This window comes from Dermochelys coriacea, chromosome 14 (genome assembly GCF_009764565.3).
Source record: "Dermochelys coriacea isolate rDerCor1 chromosome 14, rDerCor1.pri.v4, whole genome shotgun sequence".
Classification (NCBI taxonomy): domain Eukaryota; kingdom Metazoa; phylum Chordata; order Testudines; family Dermochelyidae; genus Dermochelys; species Dermochelys coriacea.
Window position 1 is genome coordinate 37,184,284 of NC_050081.1, and position 25,829 is coordinate 37,210,112.

Here is a 25,829-nt window from a genome sequence, read left to right on the forward strand (position 1 = left end):
GGTTTACAATAGTGCCAGACCCAGACTCAGAAGGGGCTCATAATGGGCTCCTTCCAAGTGGTGGGCCCAGTGTGGACACTTGGGTGGAGGTGGGCATGCAGAGTCAAATGCTCCCCATTTCTGCTTGGCCTGTCATGGGGGAGGGAAAGGAACTCTGTCCTTCTCCTGCTGCTCCTGCCCCCAGCACACTCCCCACGTGTAACTCTGGTGGGGTGGGGAGATTGCAGCAGCCCTGGGCTGGGCGCAGGGAGAGGGGTCGCTGGGGAAGGTGCTGGGAGCAGGTTCCCTGACCTCTGATCAGCTGGATGTAGGGACATTGCCTGTGCCCTGCACCTCCCTGTCTGAGGTGTCCACAAGCTCCAGGGAGACACTGGTACTGTGAGTCTCTCTGAGCCAGGGCTGGGGGAGGTTCCGGCACTCCTGCTGTAGTGTCCCATGGGGGCCCACAAATATGTTTGGTGCTGGGTCCGCAAAAGGTTAATCCAGTCCTGCCTCCACATGGAGCGTCCCTGCAGCTGCCCTGGCGATGAAACTGGATTTGGGCGAGAAATCTCACTCATCTTCCATTCCTGTGGTTTCCTCAAAGCACTCAAAACCATCAGAGACTGAAGTCTTGCTCTTCACTTCACAAAAAGGCACTAAAAAGTCCTTCAGTGCCGATTTGATATCTGGTCATAAGTACTGACACCTCTGAGGAGGCGTCATTGAGACTGGTGCCTTCACTTTTACTGGAGAGATCTTTGACCCCCACAGCATCAGGTCTGGTACCAGTGTTGGCAGCTGTGCACTCACCTCCCCTGTTAGTGCCATCAACACCATAAGCATTTGTGTCTGCCTCTGCCATTCTCACCTTTGCTGCAAGTGCATTGTCCGATACAAGACACAGCAGCCTCAGCTATGTAGGTACTGCTGTCATTGTGTACCACTAAGATACCATCAATTTCTCCTGCATCCTTGATGCAGTCAGCACTGGCTCCACTGGCATTCAACATCGACTCACCTTTTTGACCTTCCATCTGCCTCATTCACTTCTACTGGCACTGTCAGATACTTCAGTGTCTGTACCTTTTGGGCAACACCATGTGTCGCCAGTGCTGAGACTTCCACCAAAGTCACGAGAAGTGCTCCCCCATTCACAGAGGAGAGTTTATATTTCCTCCTCCTCTTCAGACTCTGCACATGATAGACTTCTATCTCCTCCAAGGTCTTTCAGGTCTCCATATAGATTATGCTCTAGAGTTGCTCAAAACATTGAGCAAGGTCAGTATTCTTATAAAGATGCCCTCTTATGGTGACTATCACCATGGGCAGTACTGGCCCTCCTGGACTGCTTCAAGGCCCTCTGGACCACTCAGCTACACAATCCAGAAGTAAATCACCTTCTCCAGCTCCATATCTCCAAGAGAGCATTCTTCTTTCGAATGTCAATGTCCCTTCTCACTGGAGCCCACAGAGTAGGAGGCAGCAAGGGAGGAATCCCTAGATATTTCTTCCTCTTCTCCGGACAAGACCATCACATTGGAGTCAACATCACCTACCCATGAAGACTTTAAGGTCTTTCAAGACCTCATGAGGCGAATGGTTGATTCTCTGGGACTGCACACAGAACTTTTGCGAGACAATACACTCCTGCCCTTCCCATTAATGCAGCTTGGCTGGAAACTGCCAAGACTCTTTGGCAGACATCAGCTTCTGTTCCATCCACTCACATACAAGTAGCCTAAAGAATACAAAGAACAGATCTTGGCCATAGTTTCCAAAGGATGCTTCACTGCCCGGATGTCTCTCCAAGTGGCTATTGACACATCTGACACAGCTTCATGTTCTATGGGAACAGCCATCTTAATGAGACACTCTTTTTAGTTGCAAGCCTCTGCCATGCTAAGACAGCTACAAAATCTTTTGAGGGAACTAAGCTATTTTCTCAAAAGACCTATGATGCCATGTGCAAGTTAAGTTTCCTGTGCGACTCTTCATTTGCTGCGCATCTACACCCCAGTAACAAAGAAGAAACCATTCACATCACAGGTGCAATACAGACCTTATTACCAGCGGAGACCTCAGGATGTCTCTAGACAGAGTTCTGAGCCTCCTAGATGTTGCCCATCAGCATCATCTACAGCAGGTCCTTCTCACCAGCCTTCATCTACTTTGGAGCAATCATTTTGACATCACACTCAAGAACAGCATACTGACAATGTCTCTCCTCCAATTTTTAGAGACCACTCCCCTTTGGAAATTACCTATCTTTCTTTGAAAGTACATGGACAACTGGGTGCTCAGCACTGCGACAGAGGGATATGTTATTCAATTCACTTCTCTCCCCTTCCCCAACCCACCTTCCTGGTCCCATTTCAGGGACACAAGGTGGTGTTAATGCAGGAAGTAGTCTCTTTTGGGCTTGGAAGCAATAGATGATGAAGTTCCTTACCACCACAGAGGGAAAGGCTTCTCTTCCTACTACTTCCTGCTTTCCAAAAAGAGAGGTTGTCTTCATCCCTTCCTGGACTTATGAAAGCTGAACAGATTTATCAAGAAAATCAAGTTCAGGATGGTTACCCTTCAGTCTATTATCAGTTCCCTTGAGAAGAAAGATTGGTATGCTACCTTCAGTCTGCAGGATGTTACTTTCTGTGCTGGGATATGTTCCACATGAAAGTGTCTTTGAGTCATAGTAGGCAACATGCACTACCAGTACCAGTACATGATACTGCCCTTCTGCCTTGAGGATGCTCACCAAGCATATAGCAGTGGTAGCAGCCTATTTTCACTGTTCAGGAATTCAGATATTTCCCTACCTGGATGATTGGCAAGTTTGGGAAGGTCAAGGTTCTATGTCCAGAACAACATCCTGGTCATCAGACATCTGTTTTCTCATCTTGGTTTAAAATTGATTTTAGAAAAATGATCATTACAACCAACACAAAGAATAAATTTTGTAGGGGTGGATCTGCCCTCTGTGACCTATTGTTTATCTTCTGATGGACAGATTCTAGTCCATAGTATCTCTGTCTGAAACCCTCCAGTCCAACCCAAGGACTACCTGCTGCATATGAAATTTTCTGGTCTCTCCATTGGTTCTGTGACAGTCAATTTAGTTTCCATCTCTGTGATACATCTTCCAGTAGATGAGTTATTTCTGTCTTTTCACATCCCTTGGTATCTAGATTTTTAAAGGCCCTTATTCACATGGACCCATTTGTGTCTGATCCAGTACCTTCATGGGACTTGAATTTAGTTTTTTCTAGCAACAACTTCTTTATAATTGCTATCAATGAAAGCAATTTTGGTAGCAATTACTTCTGTGAGGAAGGTATCACAGCTCCAGGCACTACTAGCTGACCACCCTTTCACAATATTTCACCAGGACTAGGTCTCCCTTTGACCGCACCCTAAATTCATGTCTAATGTTGTATCTGCATTCTGCCTCAATTAGACCATTCATCTTCCATTTTTATTTCCTAACCCTCATTCTAACAAAGCAGACAAGAAATTTCATAGTTTGGATGTGTTCAGAGTGCTCTGTCCTTTACGTGGATCACATAAAGTCTTTCAGGTCTTTGCCTAGACTTTCTGTGGTTTTCTCTGAAAGGATTAAAGGCCAACTGATTACAGCCCAGTGTGTGATGCAGTCAGAATTGATCATCTCTGCTGTAATCTAACACAGGTTTCTGCTCCTCCAAGGATAACAGCCCATTCCCCTTGAGTTCATTCCACTTTGTCAACCTTCTTGAGCAACATATGGTAGTAGCCATTTGCAAAGCAGCAATATGGTTGTCTGTACATAACTTTTTCCAGATATTATCACTCAGACTTCCCAGGATGATACCAACTTTAACAAGTCAGTGCTGCTGGTTCTCTTCAAGAAATCCAAAGTCCCACCTCCTTTTAGGGAAAGTGCTTGTGAGTTACCTACAGTGTAACGTGTACAGTCACTTAAAGGAGGAAAAAATTGATGAGATCAGCTTGGATGAAGAGCAACTGGCTGAAGCTGAGCCGGAGTAGGACAGATGTGATGCTGATGGGCAGAAGAAAGTATTTTGAAAAGTTTGCAGCCATGGTGCAGTCTCCTTTGGTTGAAGGTACACACAGACAATTGGTCAATTCAGTCTGTAATATAAGAGTACTCTTGGATTCCTCTCTGACACTGGGCACTCGTAAGAGCAGCATCTGTGAGTAATGCTTTCTACTATCTCTACTCCGTTAGGGACTCCATCCCACCCTGGCAGATGAAGACCTAGCCTCAGTTATTCACACTTTTGTTACTTCTCAGATGGATTACAGCTATATAATATGCCTGGGCATTAAACCTTCAGCAGTTAGGAAATGCCAACTAGTACAAAATGCTGCACAGACTACCATGAACACATCACACTTGTCTTCTGCTCTCCACACTGGCTTCCCATAGAATTTTGCATCAAGTTCAAAGAGTCAGTCTTTGTCTTCAAAGCGCTTTGTGGCCTGGACCTAAGGTATCTAACTAATCATCTAAAGCTCTGGGATGAAGACTGGTTGACAACTCCATTCCTCTGGCTCAATGAAACTCTCAACAGTAAGGGCAAAGCTTGTCTGTGAAGGAGACAGAACTTTTTCTGGAATGAACTCCTCCAAGAACTAAGGATCATCACAAACTTCACCATCTTCCACTCCAAGTGCAGGGCACATTTCTTTGACCTTGCCATCTATAATATAAACACATCGCAACAGGTATATTTATATGAAAAAGCAAAACAAAAAAACCCACACCTTACAAAACCAAGACACTCTACTGCACATTTCTCCCTCTGGGGAGGTGATGAGAGAACAAATGTGACAGATGTTAGTCACATTGCTTAATGCACTACTAGAAGTCTCACAGATACTTAGATGATGAGCGTGGTATAAGATCCTGCATAGAACAGAACAGAAATATGTTACTGCTCAGAAGAGGGCAGACATACACATGAGACTGCTCGGAGGCACAGACCCCCTTCTGTATGCTCAGACCTTCCTCTGTACTTGCCATGGCTGGAGAAATAGTTTATGCTGATTTAAACATTCCTGGAGCCAGTTCCTCTTCAAGGTCACCACAACGATCTCAACACCTCAGTAAGTGCATTAGGTTTCTTATTTTTGTACCAGTATGGTCAGTCTTTGGTTAGGGTTCCATGTTTCTAAGATATATTTTTTGTTTGACTTGCAGCACAGATAGTTTAGAGAAACTGTGTCCAGAGCCAAGGAGCAGCTCTGTGCTTTATGTATGGTAGGACTTAGCTAATGTGAAATTCTTTACCACTCTCAGCATTTGGCAACTGAATTCTGTTAAGATAATATAATGCACTTTAGGTTGGTAGTACAGTGTGTCACAGAAAACTTCAGTCACTGACAATCTAAACATGCAAATACAAGTGCAAAAATATAGCTGTACTTTTTATGATACCCTTCCTACTTATTTAGTATGTATTTGTGGCATATAAGCAAACTATTGAGGTAATAATACATAGTATGGTGGGTTATAGTTAGGGGGCAGAGAGCAGTATGTTGGGTGAATCTGAGAAGAATGAGCACAGGGAATGTGGGAGGCTCACAGAATATAATTTAATTATTAGAGAGAAGGTTAAAATCCACATTGGTCTGAGAGAAGAGGTGGAATCAGAAATTCAGGAGGGAGCCAAACTATGTGCAGAGGGTCATGGAGACTGTGGCAGATGGTAGGTACTGGGGGTTGAGGAGGAAGGGTCTACAGACCTCTGTGTACTGATGGAAGTAGGGAAAGGGAAGCCTAGTATCTCTGAGGAAAGTAGGAACTGGGACCATAGGAGAAGAAGAAGAAATGAGAAGAACCTGGCCAATGGGGTGTGGGATGAGTAGGTGGGAATGATAGAGGTAATGAAGGGAATTTTTTTTTACGGGATTCTGAAATGGACAAAAACCCAGGAAAGCTTTCCAAGGACAGAGATGATGTGTTCTGATTCTAAGTGCAGGAGAGACAGCGAGTTATTGCACTGTAGCTCCATTGAAGCATGGACAGTCAGGAGTTAGGGCAGACTGTCAAGGAGAAGACCGTGGCGGAGATGGGGACCATAAAGAGTTATCAGTGTTTTAGGAATATTGAAAATACAAGGAAGTATGTATTGCAACTTAAAGGATGTAAACTGAGTATCATAACTTGTGATTCTCCTGAAAAATGATATTAAATAAGTTAAAAATCTTGACAGTTTGGAGGCTGTTTGGGAAAAAACTAATTTAAATATTAAATAATTATTTTAGAGTATATCTTCCATAAGTACAGTAAGGCTACAGATTTACATGAAGGGTAAAATTTTCAGAAGTTCCTAAGTGACTTAGGTGTTTCTAAAAATCCCACTCTAATAGTCCAGATATTTCATCAAGCTGTATATCAAGTGTGACATGCGATAGTCAAACATACTATATGTTTACAATTATACTTGTATATTGCCAATGATTCTGTCCTCCTTTATCTCATACATTTTCCTTCTTTAAGTATAGCTACAAATGTATTATAATTAAAAATTCTTGCTGTACGCTTACACATTGTGAACATAACGGAATTATTGTACAGCCTCTGAAATGGTTTCTTAAAGAAGTGCCTGATAGAATTTTATTAGCAGTTGATATTTTCCAACAGATCTTGCTTTGGTATGTTTACATCACAGTAATAACTAGCATAATATGGGGCTGTCTAGTCTAATTTAATTCTTGTTGTGAGCCTTCATGAAATTGTATCCATGAACTTTAGATAGTATTTTCAGACAGGATCTGATCTACTCTTGAAAAATATTTTAGGAGTTAGATTCTGCTTGTTACATCAGTGTAAGTCCAGCGTGACTTCATAGAAGTCAGTGAATTTGCTCTAAACTTTTTACACCAATGTATCCAAGATCTGAAGTTAACTTTAAATGACTTTTTTATCTGCAGTTATATCGTTTTGTTATGTTGAAGACTTATGTTAATGAATGGAAACTTAGGCCCCAATCCTGTGATCTGATTTGATCCTTATGATTGATCTTCATTCACACCGTACAGAATCCCATTGAAGTCAATGGGCACAAGGGTCCACCCACGTGGATCCAATTGCAGGACTGGGGCCTTAATTCACGGAGTCCAAGGCCAGAAGGGATATGTGATCATTTAATCTGATGTCCTGTATAACAGGCTGTAGAATTTCCCCAACATAATTCCTAGAGTATCTTTTAGAAAAAAAAATCTAGTCTTGATTTTAAAAATCAGTGATGAAGAATCTACCACGACCCTTGGCAATAATGTATTTCCAGTCCTACAACTAAGGGTAGGCCTGATCCTCCAAATGCTTGTGGCTAGCGTGAGCTTTGTAAGGTGGGTCATCCAAAGGCCTGAACCTGCAGACAGTTATACACAAGTTTTACTTCATTAAATGAGTCATCCCAATGAAGCAGTCACTCGTATGTTTAAAATTACACCTGTGCTCAAATCTTTGCAGGATCAGGGTCTAATGCTGAAATTAAAATTAACTTGTCTCATAAGTTGCTGTTAAAATCTTATGACCAAATAAATCTGTTAGTCTTTAAGCTGCCCCCGGACTCCTTGTTGTTTTTTGTGGATTCAGACTAACACGGCAATCCCCTGATATTTGTTAAAATCATGAAGTCACAGTATTGACTTAATATAGCAGTTAAAAGTGGAAGACAGATTCCAATATAAGGATGACTTTAACCTTCCCACTTCCTTTTCCTGAAAACCTCTCTCCTTTTAGCTCAAAATAATTTGTTAGTCCAAAGCTACAAAATAATTTTCCTTAGAAACGTTAAACAAAATTCAACAAGCGATTTTAAATTGAAGACAGAAAAAACAACCCCCCCCCCACCACCATTAATTAATATGAAATTTGCCAGGTGGTGGTGCTAAAAGGTTCTAGTTAGGAGCAGGGGCCTCATTGTGTTAGGTACTGAACACGTATAGATCAGACAATATTTTTCATTTTTCAAAAATTACTTCCACTATTTTTGTCCACTCATAATTTCAGAACAATTAGTTCTCTGAAGTTCACAGTAGTGATCTGAATTAGGTCTCTGTGAAAATCCACACATAAGGATGCACTTTTATGAGCAGAAGGATGTAATTTTTGAATTGACTTAGAATTAATAATGGTTACAACAGAAAGAAATGTAATTCTCCTATAATGATTATAAACTCTGTGAGTGGCTTTAAGAGTGTCACAAGCTTCATTTGAAACAAGAAGTGAGTTTCCAACTCTTTCCCTAGAAAACATAGTTTGAAAGTATAGAGTGAGTTTGGTTTAAAGATGCTTCTGTTTACAAAAAATTACAAAAGATTACCACTCAAAATCAAGACACTGAGTCAATGTAATAGCATTGTTACTTCTGTGTAAATTTGGATGTAACCTTAGCGGAATGTCTTTGTATTTAGAGTACACCTGGGTAACAGAATAGACTCTGGCGCACTATCTTCATTTCACAATATAATTCTCGGGAAAATAGGAAACCACTAAAATATTTTGGCTGGGATTTTCAAAGAAGCCTAAGGGGTTTCAGCCACCATTGAAACTCCCCTAGCCTACTTTGAAAGCACTTTGGAGCTCCCATGGGGGGAGGGAAATGATGGGTGTTTAGCACCCCTTAGCAGCCCCACTATCAGCACCTCCTGCTCCTCCCCAGCACCTCCCACCCATCAGTGGCCCAGATGATCAGCACCTCCCCCTCTCCTCCCAGTGCCTCCTGCCCACTGCGATCAGGGGCGGGAGGGCAGGGCAGAGCAGGGGTGGAATGGCAGGGTAGGGATGGGGCCTTGGGGAAAGGGTGGGGCCTGAGGTGGAGTTCCCCCCCCAACACATTAGAAACTCGGTGTCTATGATTTGCGTGCCTCATGTCTCCATTTTCCTCTATGGGCTGGGTTCCCTGCTTGGAATACAACTCCCTTGATTCAGCATGGTCTCCCCTCTTGGCAAGGGGGGGCGCAGTCCATTTACGGCACTTTTGTGTTAATTTTCATGGACCAAATGTGCCCAAAGGATCGAAGGTGTTAATGTGATCCTGTCACTATCTGACATTAAACACTGGTAAACAAGATCCAGGGTTTGACATACAAGTACCTCAGCTTGGTTAGTCCCATGGCAAATACACCATTAAAAATCATTTTAATCTTTTTCTTTCTTTCTTTTTCTGTATCTTTAATAAAGCAGTTGAAGCATTTGAAATCTAATATATTAAGTTAGGTTTTCATTTTAACAACATTTGTTATTTTCTTTCCCTTTAGCTGGAGAAAAGCCCCCTATTTGATAGTATTAATGATGATAATAACTGTTCTTTTTAGGGAAAAGAAAAAAGGTTAGTTGAGATAGGCTGGAGCTATTACTACTTGTTTAAAGTCTAATCCTGTTCCTCTAAAAGAGAAAAGACAAACAAAAGGTGAGGGAAAAGAAACAGCAAAAATAGAAAATACAACTTCTGTTTTTGGTGTTAACTCATGCAGAAACACAAGCATGGCACACAATCATATCAGCTGCTCAGAGTCCTGGTAAACTTGTAGCAGAATAGGACTGTTTAGGGTATTATGGCTGGTTGTCTTTTTCTGGTCACAGGCTTCTAGCAGTGTTGCAAAATGTACAGTCTTGGCTGCCTAAGCCAGACTCTTATTACACAGAAGGCAAAAGGGGAGGGATAGGAAAGAGAAGAAATAAGGTAGAGGAAAAAAGAACAAACAAGGGGGAGTGGGGGTGACCGTCTCACATGCCAGGCGGTGTTTGGAATTTAGCCAGAGCAGGTGGAAGTAGCAATGTCCTCTAGGCTCCTCTCTCTGGGCTAGGCTGATCAGGACATCTTTCAAGATCAGGATGACGAAGGCCCAATGGTGTAGCAGTGGGTCCCACGATACGGTAGTGGTGGCAGCCCTGACGGTAACACTTGCGGTAGCAGATGTTGGCAGACAGCTTCTTCTTGGCTTTTGCTTGATTCCCCCCCTCGCCCCTGAAAAAGTCTTTTTTTTTTAAGGACCCCATAAAGGATTAATGGGTAGAATAGCCGTCCCCTCATTATTTTATTCACAAATTAACTCTGGGTGTTAGTAGTACATTGCTGCTGATGTCGCAATTCTCATCTATGGCTATACACATGACGGAAGTCCAAATCCTGATGCAGAATCAGCCACACGGAGAGCATGCAAAGTTCATATCTATGTTGTTTGATGATGCAGCTCTCTGGCACCTTTCATGTGCAGCCTTTACTATGCATGATCTTAACACAGGTCTTAATTTATAGCAGTAGGCCTTTCTGTTTGTATTAGTTCAGTCTTTCTGTCTCCCTTTTGCACCTTTTCCTATCAACATTTTATTATTATAGGTTATTGCGACATTTAATGAACTTTCACACACTTCTCACAATTAGGGTAAATTTGTAGGCCCAGTTATCACAACAGCACTCACATGGCCATCATGCATCACAAAAGATGAAGTTTGGCTGGGGAACCTGGTCCATCAGGGAGGCACAGAAGTTTCTGGAGGCCTGGGGCAATATTTGAAACTGAGACTCCACACCTTTCTGTGTTTCATCCAATAATCATATTGTTCCATGGGTTTTGGGGACACACTTAAACATGATGCCTGGGGCAAACTTCCCTTTTTGGCATCCTCTCTGTGTGGCGCTGCAGCCCATAGAGGAGAATGGGGTAATAAGGCATCCAAACTTCACTTCTATGAGACACCACAGTGGGTAGCATTTCAGAATCAAAATACCAAAAAAAAATAAATCAATTTCTGCAGAAAGCAAACACTTTTTTAACAAAAAAAATTTAGTCCCGAACCCAGTTTTCTATCAAAAAAATAGTTTCAATGGAAAATTTCTCAACCAGATCAATTACAAACTAAGGCCCCAGTCCTGCTAACACTTGCACACATACTTTACTTTTCTCATATAAGTGGTCCTTTTGAAGTCAATGGGACTACTTATGTGTTTAAAGTTAAGTGCAGGCACAAGTATTGTCACCTTGTCACTAAGGTGTGCTTAGTGATAGTAGACATTTGAGCCTGGTCTGTTTTCACAATGGAGAAGAATTCAGTGACATGGAGGCTGGGTATTTTCTTAGTGGAATTTGTTTATTTACCCTGTGTACACCAGTCCTGGAACAGAGTTGGTCACAAATGGCATGCAAACAAACCCCTCTTTCAGGAATCTCAGCCTAAACACCATACCTGGTTCCCAGGAAGCAACTCTGCCCCAAGATGTGACTCTAGTTAGAGAAATTAAGGCACAGAGCAAACTCCCCTGCTGGTGCAACAGCTCCCCCACAAAGAACCTATACCACAAAATGAACAATAGTATAACATTTCTTTGAAGTGTTCACACATTGAGAAAAGGAATATGTATGACTGTGTGTAACAGCACCACCTGGTGACTCCTGACATAACAGTCTTTATAGGATTGCGGTTTAAATAGGGTCAAAACAAAACAGGTGTATTTTTAACATGAAGGGAAAGATAGAGGAGAGGGAGGACAAGGGGGATGGTCACAGAGACACAAGGTGATATGTATTAGCTAGGTTAACAATCTGGAGGCTTTGTAGTTGTTGGTTTTAAATGAAGTAAGCTATATTAATGAATCATTAACTGGCCACTTGCCTAGCCGTTATTACTAGGCAGTTTACCATGGGTATCAGGTTACAGGGGGAACATAAGAAAGGATCTGAAGCAGGGCAGAGCAGTGGCTGTGTAGAATGATTTCAGGGGGGCCATCCATGCATAAGGAACAGCGTGGGGAAAAGGTGTGAAGGTGCTTGTGGGAGAAATGTGTGAAAGAAGCTGCCATTGGCAAAGCTGCCCCTAATGTTATATGAAGAGGAGTAGAACTCCCAGGTAAGGAGGCTGGGACAGGCTCCAGAGAAGAACAAGTTTCATTGTTATTTCTCACACTGGGACTGATGGTGTTTCACCAAACCTTGTCTCTTACAGGTTCCCCTCCATGTCCCTGGTGGCATCGCATCGCTGTAGGGGTTGGATGGACTGGGAACATCATCCTGACAATAGCTGTGATAGCACTGGGAGTTTGGGGTAAGTAGTGCCAATCTATTTATCCATTTGCGCTTCATGGTGCTCCATGAATTCTCTTCTCATTCCCAAATCTGAATGATATTCCATTCCTGATTCCTGTCCATTTGCGAATGAAATCCTAGGCATTACATCACCACCCAGGTCAAAATGTTACAGGAACAATGTGCAGTTAAGAGCTGGATGCATGAAACTCATATGATCCAGCTAAAACAGGTTCACTGTTACATGTGGATGGGAAGACAGAAATGCACCTATACTGTGAAGTGAATGGGATTCCCTCTTCCTCTGTCCCTACCCTAGCTGTGATGGATACTATATTGTTTGATTTTACACCTCCCATGATTGTTTTCTTAATCCCTAAATAGCTGCAATAGAAGTGATTTTTTATTGACGCTGATGCTGTTTTGAAGTTTCCCAGTTGCATGTCTCTTGTGAAGGAAAGACCAGAGGAACTCTGAATACATCGGAGAATAATGAAATCAGAATCATCAGTAGCACTGAATGCTCCTGCCCAGAGGATTTCCGGTCTCACCTGAAACCAATTCTATGTGAACCTCACAATGACAGCTTGGCAGGTAACCACAGTTCCTACTGTCCCAGAGCCATGAGTCACTCTCCCTTAAAGAGTTTGCAGCATTCTGGCTGTGACTGAAAATCCAGGCACCATTTTAAAGGGACACTGTCAGCTTGAAATACAATGGACCAGATTCTCATTCATACTGAGGCCCCTTTATATACAATACTCCAATGTTGTGATCCCCAAGCATTCAAAAACCATGAGTCAGGCCCTAAAAATCATGAGATTGTCTTATTTTAGAAAAATTATACATTTTGGGTTCTTTATGTTTGCCTTCTGGTTTCTGAGCCTTTAGGTTGCACTTGGGTCCTGTTGTCAGGCTTTTCTCAGAATATGAGGACTAGAAACTTTTTGTAATGAAACTGAGATTCTCCCATAATCCCCTGACACCAGGAGCTGGGGCTTAAAAGAAAACACCAAACTTCACAAGATGTGTGATAAAAATATGAGAGATGGCAACATTGCCAAAGTGACAGTGTAAAGGGGACTAACCATGGGAGTAAACTTTTCCATTTTTTAGCCAAAGAGTTTGGGAGGCAGAAGGTTACTTCAACAAAAACTAGAAAAATTCAAACGAAACAAGTTTCCTGTGAAGAATTTCATTTGAAGAAAGGCAATTTTTTGCCAGTCAACTCTACTCATAACTATAGCAGGGAAAATAATATTCAGACAACAGGGTGATTTTTAAGTAAATGGAATGTTTTTTAATGTGCTCTAATGCTTTAGGTGTGGTAGTGATGTACTATACACTCAAAGATCCTCTGTCTTTTTTCTTTTCATGAGTCCCAATTGGTGGGTGCAAAGTAAATGCTGTAGCTGCTTCTTTCTGTACCAGTAGGGTTATTTCATTCTCCCTGACATCCTGCTCCTCTTTGTGTGTCTCCACCTGTTTCCCATCCTATGTTTAGATTGGTAGCTCATTGAAGCAGAGCTGATCATACTACGTGCATGTGCAACACCTACCACAATGGGGTCCTATCCATTGTTGTGGCCTCTCTGTCCTACTGTAATACTAATATTGATTATTATTGATTTGTATTGCAGCAGTGCCCAAAGGCTCAGCATTCAGGGCCCCATTGTGCAAGGTGCTGTAAAAACACATAATAAAAAGACGGTTCCTGCCCCAAAGAATTTACAATCTAAGTAAAATTAATAATTCTCAGCTGTTTGTGCAGAGGATCAGCAGTGACATCTAGTGGTCAGAGTAACTCCCATTGCTAGAGCATAGACAGTTTTAATAATAGTATAATAATACAATTTCTGTAGAGATTGGATCACAAAGTGTTTTTCAAATTATATAATACTCTCAGGAATCATTTCCCCCACTACTGAAATGCAGCCACCTCTGGGGTGAAACTCAACAGCTGTTTGTTTTAGGCAAATGACTGAAGAAGAATCGCATAGCCTATTGGAATTGCAGGGGGTATTTTAGAGAGGCAAACTGAAGTCACCCAGGCTGGAATTTGAACAGGTTCAGACCTCCCAGTATTCAAGAAGAGCCAGATGACTGGAAGGTAGCTAATGTAATGCCAGTTTTTTAAAAAGGCTCCAGAGGTGATCCTGGCAATTACAGCCTAGTGAGCCGGACTTCAGTACTGGGCAAATTGGTAGAAACTATAGTGAAGGACAGAATTAACAGACACATAGATCAACACGATTTGTTGGGGAAGAGTCAACATGGCTTTTGTCAAGAGTCAACAAGCGGGTGGATGACGCTGATCCATGGATATAGTGTAGCTGGGTATTCAGAAAGCCTTTGACAAGGTCCCTCAACAAAGGCTCTTAAGGTAACTAAGTAGCTATGGTGAGGTCCTTTCATGTATCAGTAACTGGTTGACAGATAGGAAACAACGAGTAGGAATAAATGGACAGTTTTCACAGTGGAGAGAGGTAAATAGTGGGGTCCTCCAAGGATCTGTACTGGGACCAGAGCTGTTGAACATATTAATGATTTGAAAAAAGGGGGAGAACAGTGAAGTGGCAAAGTTTGTAGAAGATACAAAATTATTCAAGATAGTTAAGTCCAAAGCTGACTGTGAGGAGTTACCAAGAGATCTCTCACAACTGGGTTACTTGGCAACAAAATGGCAGATGAAATTCAACATGGATAAGTGCAAGGTAATACACATTGGGGAAAAAATAATCCCAATTATACGTATACTCTGATGGGTTCTAAATTAGCTGTTACTACCCAAAAAAGAGATCTTGGAGTCACCGTGGATAGTTATATGAAAGCTTCCACTCAATATACATCAGTGGTCAAAAAGGCTAACAGTATGTTAGGAACTATTAGGAAAAGGATAGAAAATAAGACAGAAAATATCATAATACCTCTGTATAAATCCATGGTGTACCTTGGATACTGTGTACAGTTCTGGTCACCCCATCTCAAAAAGGATGTAGTGGAACTGGTTTAGAAAAGGGCAACAAAGATGATCAATGGTATGGAACAGCTTCCATACAAGGAAACCCTAGAAAAGATTAGGGCTGTTCCACTTAGAAAAGAGACAACGGCGGGGGGTGGGGGGGTGGGGAGGAAATGTGATAGGACATGAATGGTGTGGAAAAAGTGAATAGAGAAGTGTTATTTACTAGGGCTGTCAAGCGATTAAAAACATTAATCGTGCGCTTAATTGTGCCGTTAAACAATAATAAAATAATATTTATTTTAAATATTTTTGGATGTTTACTACATTTTCAAATATATTAAATTCAACTTTCAGATAAAGAGATTGCACTTCAGTACTTGTATGAGGTGAAATGAAAAATACTATTTCTTTTGTTTATCATTTTTACAGTGCATATATCTGTAATAAAAATAATAATATAAAGTGAGCACTGTGCACTTTGTATTCTGTGTTGTAATTGAAATCAATATTGAAAATGTAGAAACATCCAAAAATATTTAATACATTTCAATTGGTATTCTATTGTTATAAGTGCGATTAATCACGATTAATTTTGTTGAGTTAATCGAGTGAGTTAACTGCGATTAATTGACAGCCCTATTATTTACCCTTCACACAAATCAAAAACCAGGGGTCATCCAATGAAATTAATAGGCAGCAGGTTTAATACAATGAGAGGAAGTACTTTTTCACACAACTAAACTGTGGAACTCATTGCCATAGGATGTTATGATGGCCAAAACTGTGACTAGGTTCAAAAAAGAAATAGATCCATCAATGACTATTAGCCAAGATTGTCAGGAATGCAACCCCATAATTGGTGCGATGCTGAACCTCTGACTACCAGAAGCTGGGAGTAGAAGTTGGGTGGATAACTCCATAATTGCCCTGTTCTGTAAACTCCCCAGGAAACTCTGGTATGGGCCACTGTCAGAGACAGGATACTGAGCAAGATGGACAGTGGTCTGACCCAATATGGCATCTTTTATGCTCTTAATTACCTGATGTGGACCTTGCTTTTAGTTCTCAGCTGAACCATGGCAGTAGCAGTGGTACAGTGCCCCCTACTGCCAGGCTGGGGCACTGGGTTCAGTTATGCCCTAGTAGGTGGTGTCCCTCCATCTCAGTCTCAGTCATCAATATTTGTTTCCACACTGATTTTCCCATGAGGTCTCCCATTGGAGTATAGGCAGAGCCTGTCTCTGTTCAGTTTTTATGATCTCACACGACCAAACCTCAGTGAACTACATTTAATGCACCAATCCAGAAAATCCCACCCAGTGATTCCTGCATAGAACCTGGAACTTGTGACTGAGTTAGAGCAGATCTTTAATAAGAGAGCAACTCTGTAAATACTTCAAATGAATTCTCTTCTCTCTGCCCTCCCAGCTCAGCCAGCACCGCTCAGTCGTGACCTATAGCATGCCTGCCTGTTTGCATGCTGACCTCTGAAAAAAGCCCTTGCTAGTACATTGAGCCTGAAGACTTTTACACAGCTGTAGGGGAAACTAGAGCTGGTACATTGTAAACCTCGTTCGTGAAAAATATGAAAAGAAATGAGAGTTTGATGTCCTTTGAAGGAAGTAAAAAAGTGAAAGTCCTCCCCCTCTTTTCCACTGGGGGGAAATGTTAAGAGTAAGTGTTGATTTCCCCTCCAAAAGTGAATGAAATTTTCTCCCACCCCACAAAAAATCAGTATTTCCATTTTAAGTCCCCTCCCCCCATCAAAAAATGAAAAATGACACCAAAATAAAAACTTTTATTTTGGTCAAAATGGCATTTTGCCATTAAAAACCAGCTTTGAACAAAAGTTTTCAGCCAGCTGTAGTTTGAATTTTCAGAATTGATGACACCCTGTTCCCATGTCTCCCTCCAGGGGGCTCCAAGTGCAAACTCTGCCCCAGGGACTGGCTGCTGCATGGGGACAAGTGCTACTGGCTGTCTAAAGAGAGTAAAAACTGGAATGGGAGCCATGACGACTGCTTGTGGAAGAGCTCTCGCATGCTCGTGATCCAGAACCGGGAGGAGATGGTAACATAAAATACAGGGTCATCAAACTCCAGCTGGAGAGAGACGTGTGTCACTAGTTACAATCCTAGTGCAGCAGGGTGTATCCAGCCTGGCTCTACCCCTTCTTCCCCATTTCTCCTTTTCCCCCCTTCTGGGGCATCTGGCTGATTAACATACAATTCAGAACAAGAACCCCACAGCTTTTCCACCCCAGATTTCCCAGCTGGCTCCTGCAGGCTTTGCACCCCCTAAGCCCTGTCTGAGAGCTCAGCAGAGTCATTCTGCATAGACAACGAGGAGTCCTTGTGGAATCTTAGAGACTAACAAATTTATCTGGGCATAAGCTCTCGTGGGCTAGAACCCACTTCATCAGATGCATGGAGTGGAAAATACAGGAGTAGGTATAAATACATGAAAAGATGTGAATTGCCTTACCAAGTGTGAGGTTAGTTTAACGAGACAATTCAATTGACAGCAGGATACCAAGGGAGGGAAAAAAACTTTTGAAGTGGTAATGAGAGTGGCCCATTTCAGACAGTTGACAAGAAGGTGTGAGTAACAGTAGGGGGAAATTAGTATGGGAGAAATTAGGTTTAGGTTTTATAATGACCCAACCACTCCCAGTCTTTATGGGAGTTGGAACTGCAGAACTAGAATTAATTTGCAAACTGGACACCATCAGATTAGGCCTGAATAAAGACTGGGAGTGGTTGGGTCATTATAAAACCTAAACCTAATTTCCCCCATACTAATTTCCCCCTACCTTTACTCACACCTTCTTGTCAACTGTCTGAAATGGGCCACTCTCATTACCACTTCAAAAGTGATTTTCCTCCCTTGGTATCCTGCTGGTAATTGAATGGTCTCCTTAGACTAACCTCATACTTAGTAAGGCAATGCACATCTTTTCATGTATTTATACCTGCTCCTGTATTTTCCACTCCATGCATCTGATGAAGTGGGTTCTAGCTCACGAAAGCTTATGCCCAAATAAATTTGTTAGTCTCTAAGGTGCCATAAGGACTCCTTGTGGTTTTTGCTGATACAGACTAACACGGCTACCACTCTGAATTCAAATCTCTTCCTGCCTTGACTCACCTCGAGCTGCCCTTGTAGCCCCACCAGGCCTGGCTCCTGGTCATCTGCTTCCATCACCTGAACCTCTCGGACCAGGGATACCTAGTCACAGGTGAGGCTGAACCCAGGACTCCCTTAAAAAGCCAGCTCACCCTGTGACACCAAGGACTGGTAGTGGTGTTACCATGCCTGCACAAAGAGAGCCACATTTCCCAGCACCTGTACTGGAACTCTGCCCGCCCAGGGGAGAGAGTGAATTAGCTCATGTGCTGATGGGTTCTCCTGCTGCGTTATGGGCAGAGCCACTGAAGCCAAGAGCAGGCATTTGACGGGAGCACTAAGGGAATTCAAGCATGTTACAGCATATTCACCCCACTCCCTCTGCTTTGCACTTCACAGGATTCCATACAGAATGTTACACAAGGTGCAAATAGTGTCTGGATTGGACTTAAAGTGACACCCCCAGGAGGGAAATGGACCTGGGTGGATGGTTCCCCATTAAATCCAATGCTGTAAGTGCTGCCTGATGTTTACTGTTTAATAGATGTTTGGGAAAAGCACCATTGTATAAATTGCTGATGTTAAATGTCCAACGTTTGTCTAAGGCCTGATCTACACTTAAAAGTTCTACCAGCATAGCTATGTTGGTTAAGAGTATTTTTGCTGTGCCAGCAAATGCCCTAGTGTAGCTGCAGTTATACCAATATACCTGTACTTATGGAAGTGTAGCTTATGCCGATCGGCATGAGCTGCAGTGGTAGAAACACTGAGGTCTAGTCTACACTAGGGAGGGTGGATCGAGCTAAGTTAAGCAACTTCAGCTACGTAAATAACGTAGCTGAAGTCGACGTATTTAGATCTACTCACCGCGGTGTCTTCACTGAGGTGAGTCAACTGCTGATGCTCCCCTGTTGACTCCGCCTGCGCCTCTCGCTCCGGTGGAGTACTGGAGTCGAAGGGGAGAGTGCTCGGCGGTCAATTTATCACTTCTATACTAGACCCGATAAATCAACCACCGCTGGATCGATCACTGCCCGTTGATCTAGCAGGTAATGTAGACAAGCCCTTAGGTATGGATATAGCTGTGTCCACACTACAGTGTTTCCAATATAACTGCACCAGAAACACCTCCTAGTGTAGACAAGGCCTTAGGTGCTGATCTGGCTCTGCTGTGTTCCCCTGAGCTCTGCTCCTCTCTCTGATCTTTCTGCTCCCAGTATTAGATGCGGGGGAGGGGGAAGAAATTTGACGATGTCTCTCAGGCACCACCCATTTGTGGGGTCACAGTGAGCTGCTGCTCCTAGGAAATTGGGCAGATTCTTATCCCTTGATCCTCCCTCTCCTTCCTTGCATTAGAACAGTGGAATTTATCATCATTGCAGATCTGCGTTAACGTCCCACTGAGGTGTATGGGGCAGCTCCCCCCACATTGTCTCTGGGGTTGTCTAGACAAGCAGTTGGTTTGCAGCAGGCTGGGCTCTAAACCTACCTCAGTCACACAAGGTGGCCATAGACTGACTGCCCTGTGGACCCTGCTGTTGTGCACTAAAAATTTCCTTCCGTGTTTTCAGTGTGCATTCAGACTGTCCACACGGCCAGTGAGCACAAGCTAGATTTACACCCCAGGCTGCTGTGCCGTAAGGGCTAGATTCACAAAAAGACTTTTATGTGATGGGATGCTGAGTGTAGCAGCACCTAATTTTTAGGCACCAAGAAAATCCCTGGGATTCACAAAGCCCATGTTAAGTGCCCAGGCGCCCTTGTACAATGCATGGGGAGAGACAAGCACCTCACAATGCAATTCACAGAAACCAGCACATTAGGTGGGGAACCGCCTGAGCTAGCCAATGGGAGATGCCAATATGAGAGGGGAAGGTGCCAACCACTGCTTCTCTCAGGGAATTAGGTGCCTCAGTATGTCTACACCAGTAGTTCTCAACCAGGGGTCCATGTCCTCTTTGGGGGATGGGAGCTGGTTTCAAGGGGCTGAGGGCCCCTGTGGCTGAAGCCTGGTGCCTCTGTGGGGCTGAAACCAGGAGCTGAAGCCTTGAGCACTGGCACTCCCCAGGGGGCTGAAGTCGGAGCTGAGGGGCTGAAACCTGGAGTCCTGAGCCTGCAGGGCTGAAGCCCAGAGCCCCCAGCCCCAGCACTCCTGAACCCCTGCAGGTCTAAAGATTAGAGACCCAGTGCCCCTGCCAGGCTGAAGCCTAGTGCCAAAGGGCTGAAATCCAGAGCCACAAGTCCTGCCCTCCCGCATGGGGCTGAAGCCCGGAGTCATGGGGTGAAGCCTGGAGCCTCAAACCCTGGTGTCCCTGTGGGGCAGAAGCCCTGAGTTCCCTGCCCCGTGAGGCTAACGCCGGGAGGCCTGAGTCCCAAGTGCCATGGGGCAGAAGCCCCAAGCCCTGGCAGCTGAAACCTGGAGCTCCCAGCCCTGGCCCCGACCACCGCTCCAGCAGCTGAAGCCCTGACCCCCGGCAATGGAGTTTTTAGAGCATGTTGGGGTTGGGGTTCAGAAAGTAAAATGCTGAGAATCCCTGGACTACATTACAAGTGCTACAGCTGGAGCACTATCTACATTACAGGGCCACAGTGGAGTAAACACTTTCTACAGCAACACTAGGGGTTTTTTCATCGCTGTAGTAAAGCCGCCTCCTCGGAAGGCAGTAGCTAGGTCAATGGACTTGATCCAATAGAAGATATTTCCTCACTCACTTTGTCTCTCTAATGTCCTGGCACTAACACTGCTACAACAACACTGCATGTAACCACTGTCTGTTTGACAGGTTTCCTGCTTCGAATGTACTTGAAACAATTTTTTGTTAGTTTTTGCACCTTTAGCAAGTTGTTTCTCAAACTGTTCCTTGGCCTGCCTTCTTAAACATTTACAATTCACTTGCCAGAGTTCATGCTCCTTCCTATTTTCCTCATTAGGATTTGACTTCTAAATTTTAAAGGATGTCTTTTTGCCTCTAATGGCCTCCATTACTCTGCTGTTTAGCCATGGTGGCATTTTTTTGGTCCTCCAACTGTCTTTTTTTGGGGTACCCCATTTAGCCTTGGTCTACACTACAAACTTGTGTCAGTCTAACTAAGTCACTCAGGGATGTGAAAAATCCACCCCCCGAGCGACACAGGTACCGACCTAACCCTGGGTGTATACAGCACTATGTTGATGGGAGCGCTTCTCCTATTGCCATAGCTACTGCTCTTGGGGAGGTGGATTGACTACGCTGATAGGAGAAGCCCTCTGGTCAGTGTAGGTAATGTCTTCACTGCAGCACTGTGAGTGTAGACAAGCCCTTAGTCTGAGCCTCTCTTGCGGTGTTTTTAAGTAGTGTCCATGCTGCTAGGAGGCATTTTACACTTGTGACAGCTCTGTTTAATTTCCATCCAACAAGTATTTTCTTGCTTATGTAGTTCCCCTTTTGAAGTTAAATGCAACTGTCTGGGGCTTTTTTGGTATTATCCACCCTACAGGGATGCTAAATTTAATTACTGACAAGTATCAGGGGATAGCTGTGTTAGTCTGTATCCACAAAAACAACAAGGAGTCTGGTGGCACCTTAAAGACTAACAGATTTATTTGAGCATAAGCTTTCATGGGTAAAACCCCCACTTCTTCAGATGCATGGAGTGAAAATTACAGATGCAGACGTAAATATACTGATACATGAAGAGAAGGGAATTACCTCACAAGTGGAGAACCAGTGCTGACAGGGCCAATTCGATCAGGTTGGATGTAGTCCACTCCCAATAATAGATGAGGTGTCAATTCCAGGAGAGGCAAAACTGCTTTTGTAATGAGCCAGCCATTCCCAGTCCCTAATAAAGCCCAAATTAATAGTGTTAAATTTGCAAATGAATTTTAGTTCAGTTGTTTCCCTTTAAAATCTGTTTCTGAAGTTTTTTTTGTTCAAGTATAGCTATTTTCAAATCTGTTTTAGAATATCCAGGAAGATTGAAGTGTCCTCCTACTGGCTTTTGTTTGTTACCATTCCTGATGCCTGATTTGTGCCCATTTATTCTTTTATGTAGGGACTGTCCGGTTTGGCCAATGTACATGGCAGAGGGGCATTGCTCCAGAAACCCAAACTTCAAAGAGAAACAGCAGAACTAAAATTCATTTGCAAATTTAACACCATTAATTTGGGCTTGATTAGGGACTGGGAGTGGCTGGCTCATTACAAAAGCAGTTTTGCCTCTCCTGGAATTGACACCTCCTCATCTATTATTGGGAGTGGACTACATCCACCCTGGTCGAATTGGCCCCGTCAGCACTGGTTCTCCACTTGTGAGGTAACTCCCTTCTCTTCGTGTGTTAGTATATTTACGTCTGCATCTGTAATTTTCACTCCGTGCATCTGAAAAAGTGGGGTGTTTACCCACGAAAGCTTATGCTCAAATAAATCTGTTAAATGTAATTACTGTGTCACTGTTACCAGGCAGTTCGGCTCCATTCACCTCTTGGGGCAGATCCTGTCCTCCACTGAGGACTAAATCAGGAATTGCCTCTCCCCTTACGGGTGCCAGGGCCAGCTGCTCCAAGCAGCAGTTCATTGCTGGGGGCTAAAAATCATCTCTCTCCATCCCATCCTGAGGTGACATTTAGTCCCTCTGCTCCAATCACTCTCTAAATTATTTATCCCCAGTGGAACATACTGAGGGAGCCCTTAGCTCAGTGGTTAGAGGCTGCTCCTCCTTCTCCTCCTAAGAGGTAGTAGACCCCTGTTCAAATCCTTGCAGCCACAAGTGGACTTGAACTGGGGATCTCTCACTTTTCAGGTTTGTGCCCAAACTCCTGGGCTAAAAGTTACCTGGGAGCGCTTGATCCTCCCTTCCATTTTGTGGGAGTTCACCTGTGGGGCCCAATCTGGTAAGTGGCCTTTGAATATGCACTACCAGCTCGGGGCTCACAGGGGCGTTAGATGGAGGAATATCTGTCTGCTGCTGGCTCATGCATCATGCTGGGGCTGAGGCAGGCAGCAGCCTAGAGGGAGGCAACAGGGAGCCTAGGAACCTTCACTATGAAAATTGAGGCACTGAAAAAGTTTAGGTGCCTCAGGAGTTTGGTTGTAGCTGATCCAGGGTTTTGTACATGGTTCTGGGATGTAGGTACCTAAAGTGGCTGTTAGGCTCCAGGAGTGATGTAGCCTTCCCAAAAGTGGGGGGCCCAGTGGAGAACCCACCCCCTCCATGGCCCAACTCCTGCCTCTCCTCTTCCCCCAAGGCCCCGCCCCAGTCAAGCTGGAAGTTGGAAGCAGGCCAGGGAGCCCAGGCCCCTCCAACTGCCTGGGGGGGGGGCGCAAGAGCAGCCCCCGGCTGGAGTCCCCACCCCCCAGACCATCCTTCCAGGGCAGGTGGAGGGTCCGTGGCTCCCCACAGCTGCCTGCACTGCTCTTACCCCGACCTGGCTCCGTCCAGGAGCGGGGCCTCGGAGCCACAGCCTGGACATGGTAAGAGCTGCGCGGGCAGCTGAGGGGAGTTGTTCATCCTCTACCTGCCCTGGGCTGGGAGTCTGGGGGGCAGGGACACAGGCCGGGGGCTGCTCTTGGGCCCCTTCACCCCTGGCAGGTGACAGGTCCGTGGCTCTCCACAGCTGCCCAGGCTTGGGGTTTGGAGCGTTGGTGGGATTAGGAGGGGCAGGGGCCATGCTCATGGCGAAAAGTGGATGGGCCAGGCCCATCCACTTTCAAAAAGTGGGAGGGCCATGGCCTCCTGGTCCCCCCAGTTCTGGCACCCCTGTTAGGCTCTTAAATTCCTTTGTGAACCCAGCCCTAACTGTTCATCTGGACAAGTCCTCAGGCTCCCTGCAGCCATCTGTTACCCAGATCATGTGGTGCAGATTTCCACTCCCCCCTGAGACTCAGATTTGTTTTTTAAAGGAAAGCCGAGATGCGGGAGCTCAAGGTGGCTGCTTCCAATGAGAAAGTACCAGATCACTGACCCATGAGATTCAGCCTACTGCATTCCTTGCCAGAGACCCCCTAGCTCCTCTCACCTCCAGGGCTGTCTTTTGGACTTAAGTTCTGCAGGAAAGTTACAGAGATGAAGGACAACACCCGAGCCAAGCTTCCCATTAAGAGTGAGAGGGAAGAAAGACTCACCTCTAGGCCTTTCCTTGTTACAGGGACCACAATGACACTGACTCTCTCTCTAACTCTGCAGCTTCTCAGGCTCTGCTACTGGGAACAGTTGCGGGTGGATAAAAGGCACCCAGATTCTGTCTGAGACATGTGCTGCTGAGTTCAAATGGATCTGCCAGAAAGAAGCTGCTGTGATATAAACAGTCGGGCTGAGGATCTTTATTTGTGTATCTGTAACATGAAATACTGGTGTTTAGGCTCACGGGGCGAGATTGTGGCTTTAGGCGGAGCTCTAAGCCAGGGGCAGAGCAGAACCCCAGGAGGCACTGGGACTCAGGTACACCTCGCAGTCACAGTTCCTCCCCTCGGTCCTTCTTACTGGTTTGGGGTGTTGAGTTGTAATTTATAACTATCCTAAACCTGGAAGAAATTACTAACCCGTGATGCTTCCCAGGGCAGTGAGGCATCTTGCGACCAGAGGTGAAAGTAAGCCTGTATGGGCTGGTACGGCATACCGGTAAGAAAGTGGCCGCTGGTACGGGTCGGTACATAGCGAGCGTTAAAGTATTGCTGCAACAGTGCTTTAAGCACCGTATCGGCAGGGCTGCTGATGGGGGGCAGGGCAAAAGGGGCAGCTGCCCCAGGGACTGTCAATTTAAAAGGGCCTGGGGCTCCAAGTAGCAGCCAGAGCCCCAGGCCCTTTTAAATTGCCACCGGAGCCCCAGGACTCCTGGCCACCACCACCATTAACCTGGGACTCCGGCCCCTGCCATGGTAGTGGTGGCCGGGAGCCCCGGGCCCTTTAAATTGCTGCCGGGGCCCTGGGCAGCGCAGCGTGGGCAGCACTGAAGGGCTGGCTGGGGGAGTCTGGCCCCAGCACTGCCCCTTCCACCAGAGGCCCCACCCCTTCCAGGGGCCCAGAGCCACACAGCCCCACCTTGTAAGTCCTTTAAATTACTTTCACCCCTGCTCACAACCATCTGCCCTTTGTGTGAGAGAGCCTTGTCTGTGCCACACACACACTTGCTGCTGGGTTTGCAGTCACTGCAGGTTAGCAATAGGCCCATCCTGCCCTCAGACCCTCTGAGCATCTGCCTGGAGCGTCCAGCCCCTGGTCACCTGTATTATTTACAGATTCACGGCTTCCAAAGGAACAGTTCCACCTCAGATCACTGCTCCGCTTAACACACGGCACTTACATATGTTCATAGTGAAATCAAGGATCAGTTTAACAAAGCAGAGATTCAAGTAGAAGTCTTGGAAACAAATGGTTATACATAAAATAAAATCATAACATGCATTCTAGATCCTAGACTTATTTAACAAGATATTCTCCTGTCTAACCATGTCCTGCTCACCCGAAATCCGTGCAGCATTATATAGCCAGGCAGAGTGTGACATTTCTTTCATGAGACACCCCACAGTTTTTCTTCCAGGAGATTTCTATTTTTGTGGATTTTGCAATCTCTCAATTTTCACCTGGCTCAGTACTCATAGTATCCAGCATCAGGCACACAATACACAGATGGCCAGACAGGGAGATAACCTTAGTTACCACCTGCCTGAAAGGTCCTGAAACCTTCTGGTGACCTGCATTAACTCCAAGACCTTAAGAACATCAAATTCAGACTGGAACA

General features: G+C 44.6%; 1 protein-coding gene across 4 annotated transcripts; it reads left to right on the forward strand.

The window, feature by feature from the left end:
• Nucleotides 1–4,847: 4,847 nt before the first annotated feature.
• On the forward strand, nucleotides 4,848–24,848 carry LOC119842447 (killer cell lectin-like receptor subfamily B member 1B allele C). 4 transcript variants are annotated; one of them, XM_043497084.1, is made up of 6 exons: nucleotides 4,848–5,088; nucleotides 11,939–12,037; nucleotides 12,448–12,612; nucleotides 16,899–17,053; nucleotides 18,509–18,621; nucleotides 20,692–21,096. In XM_043497084.1, exons 1-6 carry the CDS (start codon nucleotides 4,977–4,979, stop codon nucleotides 20,705–20,707), a joined length of 660 nt encoding a protein of 219 aa, XP_043353019.1. In that variant the 5' UTR covers nucleotides 4,848–4,976; the 3' UTR covers nucleotides 20,708–21,096. The 4 variants fall into 4 exon arrangements, with proteins under 4 accessions (XP_043353019.1, XP_038226490.2, XP_043353018.1 ...); XM_038370562.2 differs by lacking the exon at nucleotides 20,692–21,096 and adding an exon at nucleotides 24,275–24,848 and having other exon boundaries at nucleotides 4,868–5,088; XM_043497083.1 differs by lacking the exon at nucleotides 20,692–21,096 and adding an exon at nucleotides 24,275–24,848 and having other exon boundaries at nucleotides 4,868–5,088; nucleotides 12,475–12,612.
• Nucleotides 24,849–25,829: the final 981 nt, after the last annotated feature.